This window comes from Nesoenas mayeri (genome assembly GCF_963082525.1).
Source record: "Nesoenas mayeri genome assembly, chromosome: 12".
Lineage (NCBI taxonomy): Eukaryota > Metazoa > Chordata > Aves > Columbiformes > Columbidae > Nesoenas > Nesoenas mayeri.
In genome coordinates, this window is record NC_137547.1 from 8,433,621 (window position 1) to 8,446,603 (window position 12,983).

The 12,983-nt window shown below is 52.9% G+C and overlaps 1 protein-coding gene across 4 annotated transcripts in view; it reads left to right on the top strand.

The window, feature by feature from the left end:
• The window catches only part of ANKRD11 (ankyrin repeat domain containing 11), a 137,087-nt gene that overhangs the window by 94,396 nt on the left and 29,708 nt on the right, over nt 1-12,983 (top strand). For all 4 annotated transcript variants that reach the window (XM_080351796.1, XM_080351793.1, XM_080351795.1 and 1 more), the window contains one exon: nt 6,743-6,887. In XM_080351796.1, coding sequence (XP_080207922.1) covers nt 6,801-6,887 — 87 coding nt within the window. In that variant the 5' untranslated portion in view covers nt 6,743-6,800. The remainder of the gene's footprint in view (nt 1-6,742; nt 6,888-12,983) is intronic.

Consider the following 12,983-nt stretch of genomic DNA (forward strand, 5'->3'; position numbering starts at 1 on the left):
GCAGATTCGTGTTGGTTGGTAAATTTTGCCAGAATAAAGCAGCCCTGGGGAATCCCCGTCTGTCCCACTGCCGGGACCGGGCAGGCTCACAGCAGGGGCTGGACCGTGCGTGCCGGGGCGGCTCGTCCCACTCACATCTCCGTGAGCTGCGAGTCGAGGCTTCGCACTCACAGCACATCAGGGTTGCATTTCTCTCCTCTTTTCTGTGTGCAGCGTGGTTGAACTGACTTTTTTCCTCTTAAATGCATGTGACGTGCGATACACTGTGCAGTCTGCTGAAAGTCAGCATTGCCAATCACTCTGTAGGTGCACAGCTTGGCTTTGTATGGCTCCTTGGGATGTGCTTAATTAGAGCAATACTTTTCCCCCATATGCAGCAGCAGTGCGAATAACTGAGTGGAGTTTATCACTGTTTTAAGGAGGTTGATATGCAAGAAGTCCGGCAGATGGTTGCATTGGCAGACGTGGTTACAGCTCTCCCCTGGTTGAAGCTTGATGGGTTTCTGTGCGAAGCAGAGGGGAGATGGACAAAACAAGGAGTCCAAACGGGTGATCTGGACCATCCCGAGGATACTGGTGCTGTAATGGCAATTCCGCTCTGAGCGATGGTGTGGCATCGCCCTGCTCCGCTCCAGCCTTCCTGTCACACGCTGCCTGCTCCAAAGGTTTCCTCATCGCAGCTGATCCCAGACCGCCACTCAGAGAACCGACTGAAACAACAATTTTTAACCTTGGCCAGAAACCAGAGAGTCAGCAGCATCCAGAAGTGGAGCAATATCAAGAGGCAGCTGCATATAGATAATTGAGGGAAGGGTTTGTGGGAAAAACTGCTCCCGGAGAAACCGCACAGGCAGAGAGGTTGCTCGTGAGTTCAGGGTGCTGTCAGGGCTCGCTTGTATTTCGGACTTTGTGTATCCTGAGAACGGTCCCAGCTGGAGTATTCTGACTCACAGGGCAGAAATTTCCAAATATAATCTCGTTAAATAGCAGCACTTTGTGTAGTAGAAAATCTTAAGAGTTGTCATAATTTGAGACCATTGCCTGGCCTTCAGATGCTGGGGCGGGAAATGACGCTTGTGAGTGACATGTGGAGGGATTGTGGTTTAAATTTCACCCCTTATAGGGATGGTTTTGTGTAGCAAGTCATCACCCGAGAACCTTTGAGGATATGGACTTTGACGGTGCTCGGTGAGGTCTTGAGCATCATCTTGGCCATGGTCCTTGGAGACGTGGGTGCACGTCCATGTGCACAAACCACTCGTCAGGCTGAGCTTCTCCGTTGCTTTATTTTCTGCAGGTCGTAATAAACACTGGGAAGGTGCATCTGTTTCACAAATGATTGAAATACTAACAGCTGCCTTCATTTGCTTGGCTGGCTTGTGTTTGAGAAAGCAAGCAAGCCTGGTCCGAGCCCCATGCAAACCCATCCCGCAGCGTCAGGAGGTCAGGAAGCACTGTGGGTTAGGGCGAAATAAATATTTGAGAAAGGTGGAAGAAAGGACTGTTGTGGGGACCAGGCGTCGATTCTGAGAACAGGAAAGAAGGAGCCATGCAAAGAGCTGAAGAAGGATGTTTCGTCTGTAGGAACTCCTGATGAGCAGCAACATCCCCCTTTAAAAAACAGGAGCAAAAAGATAGCAAGTTCCCCAGGGGAAAGAAAGATGTTGGGTTGAAGGTGAGGATGTGACGGAGCTGTGAAAGTGGAGTGACCCCCCATGTCCCTGCAAACAAGTGAACTTTTCAATCTCTGCATTTGGGCAGGGAAACGCAGAGATCCCTCCATCCCCCTTGTTTTGGTAACAGCTGCAAGAATTAGCACCTCGCACTGCGCTATCTTATTAATAGCTAATGGTTGTGGTTACCCGGTTGTAAGGCCGGTGCCTGGAACACGCCGTGTTTGCTGTGCCGGCTCCCGCCGCCCCACGCTGTGTACCGTGCTGGGGAAAATGGACTTTGCTCTTCCGGAGCCGAGCTGGAGCACAACGAACAATAGTCCCTTGTTCCCCAAAGTGCACGTCCCGCCGGTGCTCACAGCCAGGTTTAGGTACTTACCCTGAGCTGTGTAGGCCTGACAGGTAAAGGAAAAACTGGTGAGGAGCTGGGCTTTGGTGCTGGGAACAGCACGGAATGGGGTGTGTGTGGGCAGCGCTGGGCTGAGGATGTGACGTGGCTTTTTTGAACACACAGCCTGTTAGTGACGGACACGGGGTCTTCAGTGCAGGTGCCACTGTTGGGCACAGCTCAGGGACGGGCTGTGCTGGGCGACAGATATCTCGGTGATGGAGAAGGGCACGGTTCAGCATGTTGAAAGACCTCAACTTACTGTTTTTCTCCCCACACTTTCTAGTGCTAAGGGCAGGGGAATAAAGTTTTGCATGTGATCTATGTGAATTGTTATTTTAAGGCAATTTTCAAAGATTCAAGGGCACCCGTTTTTCTGGGACGGGGCCCTCAAAAGGAGCCTGAGGTTTTAAAATTCTCATGTTTCAGCAGGCCTTGTTCATATTCCAACCTTTTCAGACCAAACAAATGTGTCGAATTTGTGCAAATAATGTCTGTGCCTCTAACTGCCATCCTCGCACTGGAGTTTTTTGTAATGGCCAAGAGCCTCCAGCCAGCTTTCTTCTTATTGTCTGGCATTTCAAGAAGCCTGCACAAGCTCTTTTTTGCTCCAGGCTGGCAGGGTATGGGCAGGATGCACCGCACGGGTCCCAGGCATGAGCTGATTTGTTGTGTCTTCAGCTGGAGACGGCAGGAGCCTGTGGGGCTGGTCCCACGGCGGTGCGAGGGCAGGGGGGCCAGGACGGGCAGGACCGGGCAAAGCTGTTGCTCTGCCTTGGATATAAATCTGGAAGCACTGGAGGACTTCAGCGCTGTTTGCTTTTTCTCCTGTCAAATATGGATGCTGCTTGCTGTGCCCGTGAGGGCAGGAGGGGTAGGGGTGGGGGACTTAATGTACAGCAAGTCCGTTGGGTTCGTTAACGAGGAATCTCTCCTGCAAGTGGGGTCCCGCCGTGTATGTCTCGGTCTGTCCCGATTTGTTCATCGCCTTCACTGGCAGCCCAGTCCTGGCTACTGGATGTGCCTGGTCCGCACAGCCTCCCAGCCAGCCCGACGGGACACATCACCCTCCTTTCTCTTCCCATCCCTTTTGGGACCATTGCCTTTTGACACCCTCCTCAGAAATGCTTGGTCTCTGTGTGTGGCTTTGGCTTGGCATGCCCTGGGCAAAATAAAAATAATAATAATGAAAAGAAAAAATTCTGCTGGTTCCTCACTCCAGCAAGGACGGAGGACAGGATGGGGGGGGGTGTGCAAAGGGTGATCGTGGCTCGAGCGGTCCCGTGGTTCGAGGGGTGCTGTGGCTCAGGGGGGTCTCATGGTTCGAGGGGTGCTGATGGTGAAGGGGTGTTGATGGCTCAAGGGGTTCCATGCCAGTGAGCACAGCCCCCATAGCTGGGCCGGCTGCTCACCGGGGAAAACATCTCCTTTTGTTTTCCCAAAGAGATGTGAGGGATTATATTCTGTTGCACTCACTCCATCTCCCACTTCTTATTGTGCAGCAGACATATAATAATCCATTTCAAGGGGCTTAGTTAATTGTTTCCCAAATAGGAAGGGTGCTGATTGTTTCCTGGTAGGGGGGTGAGATGCAGAGGGGTGTCGTGGAAAGGGGGCGGCTGCTCCAGCTCCCAGATTAAGGAGGGTTTGAAGCCAAAGTGTAATTGTGCAGCCCTAGATTTGTGACTTTGAAGTGCTCGGCTGTCAGTCCACTGAGCTGGGGATCGCTCTTCCAACCCGGGAGTTTGTACCTCCCCTCTGACTCTTATTAAACGTGCTTAAAAATGAAATGAAGACTGCGAGCCTTGTTGGTAATTGTTGTGCAAATGTAATACTCCCTCCAAGCTGTTAAACAGGCCAGTGCTCTGTTTACACGCGAGGCAGCCAGCTTTCCAAGTGTAATGAGTCAGCGAGATGAACAGAAGGGGTGCAGAATTAATCTGGCATCCGTCTGGCCTTTTCTCAGTTAAACAGGTTTTGGAAGCTCCACGTGAATAGGTGCCTACCCTGGTTACAAACAGCCGCAAAGACGTCGGGAGTGGTGAGAATTTATTTGAGAATAAGTTGACAGTGTGCAGGCCATGGAGCAGTTTTACTGAGGCACTGGAAATGACGTGGTTTTAATTTTTGGCTGTTCGTGGTCCGGAGCAGAGCGTGTCCTGGTCCAGCTGTGCTGGCCCCTGTGCTCGTGACCAGCGCAAGTGAAGCTGCTTGTTTTCAATATCCTCTGCAAAGTGCAAATAAATTTCCATTGCCTAGCACGTCATCTGAATTTCCACTTCTTAGGTTTGCAGTGAATATTGAAGTGAATCTGGGCGGGTGGGCGACTCTGTGTCCTCCACACTGACCTGGTGCTCCTGCCGGCTCCTGCCTCCTCACCGGCACGTGCTCCGGCACCTTAATGAGCACCAGGAGGTGAGACCGAGGGGAAAAACATTCTTAAACTTTACAAATCGGTTAGTGATGGCTGACAGAGCGAGTTCTCAAGGCTGTCAATGTCTGAAGCCACTTCTAGTAGAAGCAATCGCAGCGCCTGGGACCATTGATGTGCACCATGGAGGGGACATCTCGGGCTCCGGGGCGTTCAGTGGAGCTGGTGACACCTCGGTGCCACTGGGCCCCTGGCTGGGAGTGTGGGGACCCCGCAGCTGGAGCTGCTGTCTCTTAGCTGCAGGTTCTGTGAGCTCCAGGCTCTCTCCACCGGGCCGAGCGTGCCCGAGCACGGCCCGGCTGCCTTTTTAAGGTGCTGTTTTCAGTCAGCCCTTGTGGTGCTTGAACTCTGGCACCGGTGCTGGGCTGCGGGCCCTTCAGATGATGAAGAGCAGGAATTTGGACGCGCGGATTTCTGCAGCCATTCCCATGCTCTAACAGAAGATTTTTCTTTTTGCGTTTTCTGTTTATGGACATGCTGGGTGCATATACTGAATTTTATGCACTCTCCCCAGCTGCAGCGATGAAGAGGGTTGATCAGCCTGCTTGTGTCTTTGCCAGTTCGGATCCTTTCCTGCTCTTGCATCCAGAAGGAAAGGGCTGGGGTCCCAAAACTCAGCATGACAGCTTGTCCCCGCAGGGAGCAGGGGGACATGAAGAGGCCTCAGTCCCCAAAAGCCTCTGTTCCTCAACACGGGTATCTGTCCTCCCGTGGCGCAGGCGAAGGAGTCAGGGCGGAGGATGAGCTGCCTTGGAAAGCAGAGTCTCTGCTGAAAATGCCAGCGCCGGGGTGTCTTAGCACTGTCTGTGCCTGGTGCTTTGGTCTGGGAATTCGTGCTGCTGCGGGGCTGGGATGGGGCTTCTGAATGACTGAAAAAAAAAAAACAAACCCACAAACCAAACCAAAGGGCCCTAAAGCCTCTGAAGCGTAAATCAAGCACTTAAATTATGAAGGGGTTTCCAGGGAACTTGTAAAATACAAGGCTGATGAAAGCGCCGTGCTAGTGTCCGTCCAGCCTGTGCCGCCCCATCCTGCCCCCGCGGCTGCGGTGCTGGGACCGGCACCCAGTGAGAGGCGCTGGGCTCTGCTGGTGCTGCTGCGACACGGGTCACAGTCCCCAGAGCTTTGTCCCCTGGCCTGAGCACACCAGAGGGTTTGGCTCCTCTCTCCTCTGTTTTCTCTCTCTCCCCACCCACAGAATTCCCATCTTGTGATGGAGCACTGCATGACTCTGTTCCTGGACAATTTCCTGCAATTGTAGCTCTGCAGAAACCCAGCCGCTATTATAAGAAGTTAATGGGTGCAATGTGTAGTGTTGTCAGGTGGCAATTAGCTGGGGAAAGAGTTTTCAAATGGTGCCTGTTTATGCCGTTTCAGCGTAAGTACGAGACCTTTGCTGTAGGGCTTGATGTGGGTCACTTCTCGGAGATATACTGTTGCACCGATGCTTTTTAGCCTCTGGTCTCCAGAGAGGAGATATTTTTATTCACCTAAAAAGGCCTCGCCTGCCTTGGCTTCAGACAGTGTTTCTGATCCCTGTTGTAGCTCATGCTTTGCTGTATTTCAGATGTCGGTTGTCTTTTCAGCCCTGTAACCAGGCAACACATGGCAGGAGCAGGCGGCGCTTTGTTATTCCCCAAATTGTCTCACCTGGGCCACGTCTGCGGTGCAGGGTGAGGAGCCCGTGGCGAAGTGTCCGCAACGCTGGGCCCCTTTGCCTGTTTCTGGTCTCCTCTCATTATGGCGGCATGTTCAAGAAGCGCGTTTTATAAGTAGGTTTTGTAATTTAGTGATGCATGTGTTGTTGCTGCGAGTGTCTGGGAATTTGGGGTGACAGACGGGGTGTCCCTGCCCCAGACACCTGCCTGGGGGCTCCATCCCCACACCCCAGATGGAGCTGTAGCCACAAGAAGCTCTATGCAGCTTTGCAGTGATGCTGTAGATGAAGAACAGGAGGGATGTTGCTCTCTGTTAGGGCACGACCCGTTTTAGGCCCTGCCTTGCACAAGAAACAAGCCGTGTTTGCAGCTGCAGGTCCCGGCTTGCTCCCCGTGCGGAAGGCGCAGGAGCCAGCAGCGGGTTTGCCCGCTCTGGTCTGCAGTGCACGGCACTTGGAGCTGCTCTGCCATCCTGGGGTGGCCATTGGAGAGCTCGGTAGGGATCCGTCCCCGCAGGAAGCATCTTGCCTTATTTCCCCAGTGGAAAGATCGTTTTGAGATGTCTAACTTCTCTTTTCCTCTCTCTAAACAGACGGTTGATGATGAGGCGATGGCAGCATAAATGAAGATCAAGTAAGGAAGGCAGAACGATGCCCAAGGGTGGGTGTTCTAAAACACCACAGCCAGAAGATTTCTCTCTCAGCAACGACATGGTGGAGAAACAAACAGGGAAAAAGGTACCGTGTTTGGTTCACTTGCCATCTTCATTTAGGGCTACTGCCCCTTATGCCTGATGTCTTCAAGCCGTGGCTGTATTTCCTGTGGCCAGAGGATGCCGTGGGTTTTCATCAGCAGAACCAGGTCTGTGTGTTGGCACTGCCACCGCCGGGCTCTGCGTCATTTCTCAGTGGCTGCAATTCCCGGGCAGTGTTGCGGAGACCCGACCAGTCCGAGCCGTGGGGGGATGCTTTGGTAGGTTCCCCCTGCAAGTACTGCACATTTTAAGGCTTTCTGCAGTACGCTGGGGAAGGACGGAGTAACGCAGGATGGCGCAGGCGCATGCTGTGCCAGGGAGGAGTTTCTCCTCCTCCCTCTCTGGCTGGAAATGCCGCGTCTGTGTCAGACTCGGCTGCTCTTGCCTCACCCAGAGTCTGGGCTCTGAGTGTGGCCTGACCAGCCCCAGCGTGTGAGCTGCTCTGCTGGAACCTCCGCTGCTGGGGCTTCATTGCAAGTGTTCGGGTTTTGACTGGACTTGAGGTGAGGTTATCCGATGAAATCTGAGTTTAAAAATAAATAAGTTCATGCTTCTCCCCTTCATTCCCAGATTTCTTGTTTTGCTTCAGACTCAAGCTCTGCCTCCTCTTGTTCAGCTTTTTTCATCCTTAGTTTCCCGTAACTAGTTGTGCCAAAAGCTGGGTATGGATACCTTTAAATAAAAATTAAAACCTACATCTACTGCATTCTGCTATGGAAAAAAATACCATCCGCTTTCCTGTCACCTCCTTACCGCAGTTCCTCAGCATCCCCCAGGAGCTCCTGCCAGGCCCCGCCAGCTCAGGCTGAGCTTTGTGAGCACCAGCGATGCCACGTCACTCGCTCTGTCGCTTCCCCTATTGATGACACTAACTCCTCTTATGACTGAAGTCATATTATTGCCAAACAAGGAAAATGACAAATAACCATTAGGAAAATCCCAGGCGGAAATTTGGTTATTGTGTGCGCTGGGAGCACCTGCCTCATTCCCTTTTCTGCATTGCTGAGTGTGTGGGTCGGATGCGGGAGCTGCCCTGAGAGCAGCAGCATCGCTTCTGCAGGGACGCTTTGTGGGGGGACAACAACTGGTGACCCAGCTGTGCTACTGCAGCGGGGACACACCAGCGTTTGCCACGGCAAACGAGGCTGAGTGCAGCAGCACAGGGTATGCAGATACGGGATTTTGTCTGCACCGCGTAAGAAGCTTACTGTTGGCACAGGTGCTTCGGGAGGGAGAGGATCAGTTATAATATGAATCAGTTCCCCTTTTATTTCATCCACTCATGGCAGCTTAAAGGCTGCATGTTATTTACAGAGCAGGTTTGTTGAGCAGCGCTAGGGCTGCCGGGAGCTGGAGTTATCTCCCGCTGGCTAAATAACTAGGACACAAATAATTTTATGCTTCCCATTCAGAGGCGTCATCCTCGGAGAGTGGTATCGAGTGAGGATGGGGAAGAGCCTTTCTGCTCACTTAATTCTGGTCATCTCAACAGAGAAAAAACTTGAAGGCTCTTGTCCTCCAGGGACCGAGCTGAAATCCAGCCTAAGCGGCCGAAGCACAATGTACAGCAAATCGCCCTGTTTCTGGTTAACTCTGAAGCGTGAGCTGGAGCGGTGACTCAGGGTAAAAGCACTCGGTTGTTAGACCTCCACCTTCCAGACTAACAACCTACTCCTTCCAGACTGCTCTGCCTGCCTGTCGAGCAAGCCACTGCTTTTGATTTTGGGCAGAGCCTGAGCGGCACGCAGGGACCCGCAGGGACCTGCACCCCCGGGGCTGCCTGCCATGGCGCATGGGGCAAGCGGAGCAAAGCAATATCTGCATTGCCACTTAAGTGTTTTCCTCTCAACGCAACCTTCCTGTCAACAGTTAACATTAAACAGGCTTTATGTTGGGGCTGTGAAGCCCCAGCTCTGGAGGCGTGGAACGGCACAGGATGCTCGGTGGTCCCGTGTCCGGGCGGGCTGAGCGCTGCAGGAAACACACGGGTTCTGCGCTCGGACACGTCGCAGCCGCCTCCCCGGAAGGCTGCCCTTGCTGCAGAGGGCTCCTGCTCTGTGGAAGAGGATGTGAGCTTCTGCCTTTCAGCTCTAGACCTAATTACAAGAGGGAACTCCTCCTAGCTCTGCTCTCTGCCCTCTCATGTGAAGGATGCGGTAACTAGTGAGATGTCATTTGCACTGGCGCAGCCACGAGCACAGAGTGGTTTAAAGACCGTGTCTGTGTTGCCCTCCGGGGCCAACGGCGTCAGATGCTTCATGTGCGTGGCTGCTGCTGAGCAAGGAGCTGTTTCTGCCAGGGTTGGCGGGGTGGCCGGTCGGGCTCTACCAGCCTTATAAGGCTGCTCACAGCCTGCCCGGGGCGGGCGCTGGGCGGCCCCGGGGGCTCCTTCTGCTTGAGTTCAGTCTGAAGGGGTTTATAAAAATATGTATGCCATATATGAATAATACTTCTTTCTGGTGTAGCTGCACAGATGTACCAGACGCAGATTGCTCATGACTTAGGCTGAGCAGAGCATCGCAGCAAGAGTGATATCAGTCGTCGAAACCATTTCCTGATGTGCCGGGACTGCTGGCTGTGCGGTCACACCGGCTGCTCGGGGGCTGCAGCACAGGAGTTGCCTCTTTATGGCAAAATGCTCCTGCTTGCATAGTCCAAATTGCATTTTTGCTGCAGCGGTTGAACACCGAGCAGAACAGCACTTGGCCCTCAGTTCTGGATGTGCTCGTAGTAACTGAGCAAACCGGGCAGGCAGTGTTGAGGAAATGCTGACGGTGCTGCCGTCCCCTGCGCCCGCATGATGGGTGGTGGGTCCTCAGTGAGGAAGCCTCATTGGGGTCATGGTACCTCACTGTGGGACACGGTACCTCACTGGTACCTGTTCTGGATCAAACTCAGTTTGCTTCCACAGGAGTGAAGGGGAAAAACTACTACACCTTTTATCCCTAATAATTTTAGTTGTATGAATACATTTTGGTCCCATTTCATTATTTTTCCTGTCATTCAAAAAAGTTTTTGCTTTTGCTCCTCCCTCTTCTCCCAATTCCAGAAAAGGGAACATAGTCTTTATTTCTCGTTTCTTCTTGAAGCGCTTTGGGCTGTCGGGTGTTCCCTGTGCCAGGCTGTGTGTGCAGCGCCCACCAGGCCCGACACTGCGGAGCTCAGGGTGACAGACACCGCAGAGCGATGTTCTGAGGAGACCAGCAGCCCGTAGGCATCGTAGGGTATTTCTTACACACCTGGAGCTGGAGGCACGTGGAAACGCGGCTTCAGTTCCAGGTGGCTCCATACTCTGGGTAAAAATGCTGTCCATCCCTGTTTGTAACGTGGGGTGCGAACCGTTCTGCCCAGTTTCTCCCCCCACGGCAGAGCCCTGTTCAGGACACGACCGACTCCTGTCTGCGTTAGTGCAGGGAAGCTCCTGCTCTCCCAGCGTTTTGGTTTTTTGCAGCATGGGTTGTTTTGCCCAAGGCAGCAGTTTGGTGTGTAAGGTTGGCACGGGCATTGCCCAGGGGCACCACGCTGGAGCCCTCGGTCCTTCTGGGCTTCTCCCAGGCGACCGGCGCCGCTTTTGTTCCTTGCTGCTTATTTTTTCACTAGCGCTGCAACTTCAAATACTTTCATTTTGGAGAACAAAGGGCTGTGGGGATTTCCATTGCTGGTAATGCAAGTCTTTGCAGAAGAGGCTGGGCTGTGAGTCAGGTTTTGTTGGTGTGAGCGCGGGCTCCAGCGGGGCTGTGGTGCAGGTCTGTGCGGTGCAGGTCTGTGCGGTGCAGGTCTGTGTGGTTCAGGTCTGTGTGGTGCAGGTCTGTGCGGTTCAGGTCTGTGTGGTTCAGGTCTGTGTGGTGCAGGTCTGTGCGGTGCTGGTCTGTGTGGTGCAGGTCTGTGCGGTGCTGGTCTGTGTGGTGCAGGTCTGTGCGGTGCAGGTCTGTGCGGTGCAGGTCTGTGCGGTTCAGGTCTGTGCGGTGCAGGTCTGTGTGGTGCAGGTCTGTGCGGTGCTGGTCTGTGTGGTGCAGGTCTGTGCGGTGCTGGTCTGTGTGGTGCAGGTCTGTGCGGTGCAGGTCTGTGCGGTGCAGGTCTGTGCGGTTCAGGTCTGTGCGGTGCAGGTCTGTGTGGTTCAGGTCTGTGCGTGCAGGTCTGTGTGGTTCAGGTCTGTGCGGTTCAGGTCTGTGCGTGCAGGTCTGTGCGTGCAGGTCTGTGCGGTTCAGGTCTGTGCGGTGCAGGTCTGTGCGGTTCAGGTCTGTGCGGTGCAGGTCTGTGCGTGCAGGTCTGTGCGGGCGCTGGCGGCACAGCCCTGGTCAGCCCTGCTGCCTGCAGCTGCAAAACAGCCACACGTAGCTCAGCTGCTCTGCTGGAAACACACGTTTCTTTGCATGTGTTTGTATGTGGTAGATATTTGCGTCTAAAAGAACTGCATGTTTGGTTTTGCTTTGCAAACCAATGTTTGGACAATAAGCTGAAGTGGCTTTTATTCAGATGTGTCGTTAATGACCTGAGCAGGTTGGTATCAGGTCTCTTGCTGATGAGCAATCGTTGCAGTCAGCACAGACACAGTTAAGCATCATTGGAGCATCGCAGCTTGGGCAGCTGCTGGGGCCAGTTCCTGATCAGTTCGTGCTCCAAACCCTGACAGTGGCTTCTGATGCATCTTTTACCTGCAGCAAGTGTAACTCAAGGTGGGTTTGGTTATTCCTATGGTAAATCTTACAAATAACGCAATGTGACAGCAGGGGTTTTCTTGAAGTCGTGGTCTGCTCTCTGCTCTTTGCCAAAGCAGCTTTTGTCAACACCAACAGAGGGAACTTGTTTCTGTTGCTGAGCTACCCAGCACCACCGTTCCCCAAACTTAACCTATCCCGGCCTTCAAGAGCCCTGGGCCTGTCTTACACACAGATGTTCATACAAGCTTCTCTCCAACATTGACAAGTTTGGGTTTACTCCTTTTGTGAAACCTGATTCTTGTGCCTTTCAGATGAGTCTGAGCTTAAGTTCGAGCAGGAGATGACCTAAAAGTGAAGACAGGTTTTACTCAAGAAAAATAGTACATTCTTCATTACAAAATCAGAAATGACTAGAGAAGTAAAATGTAAAATAAGAAAATTAAAATGCACTATATTTTCAGGAATATGGGTCTCCAGGCTGCCTTAGTTTCTCTGTGGTGGTTTCACTGCAACAGCTGCATGTCGCTGCTTTCCAGGGGGAGCAAAGTTTGAGTCTTCTTGGCTCCAATTAGTATAAAAGGTTATCGTTCTGCTACTGTACAAATTAATCCTTAAAGCAGTGCTGGGACTGCCGCCACTTCCTTCGTTCCTTGGTGTTAATCTTGCTGAAGGTGCTGGCCGGGCAGCTCGCAGCTGGCTGCACATGGCATTTCCACGGGGGGCTCCCCGGCTGACCAGGAATGGCTTTTGCCTGATTCCTGTCTTCTTTGTCTTGCCTCCGACATGGAGCTTTGAACAACATTGCGATAACTTTGTACAGTAAGTTGCATTTTTACCTGTCCTGCGCTTTATCCTGTTCCCGGCTGTGCAGAGATCCCGTATGGCATTGACACAGCAGATGAGCGATGTGGCTCTGGGCTCCACAGCCCATCCGTGCCCACAGGTTCAGGCTTTCGCTCCACAGCAGCCAAATCCAAAGATGAGGGGAGTTTTAGAGAAGCTGTGTCGTAAACAAGCCGTCCCCAGTTGTTGTTTGCTTTTAAGTGGGGCACAGGAGCAGCGGCGCTGCTGGCTGGTGCCCCAGCCAGGTCTGCACGAGACAGAGGGTGTTCTGGGCAGCAGAGGACACGATGAGATGGGTTTGCTCCTGCTGAAATCTGTTTTAAGGTAACAGACAATGAAAAAAATGTATTTTTTTGCATTGAGCGCAATTGATCTCTTGTTGGAGTGCTCAACCTGAAACTGGTGTGTGGAAGAAATGCTGGGGTGTAGGAAACCCCACTCGGGGGCTGGGGCTCAACCGTGTCCTGCCTGCTGCTGCCAGAGCAGGCAGAGTGTCACAGAGTCAGTCAAGGATGGTTTGTGTTGAAGGGACGTTCCCAGCTCCCGCGGTGCCCCCCCTGCCATGAGCAGGGACA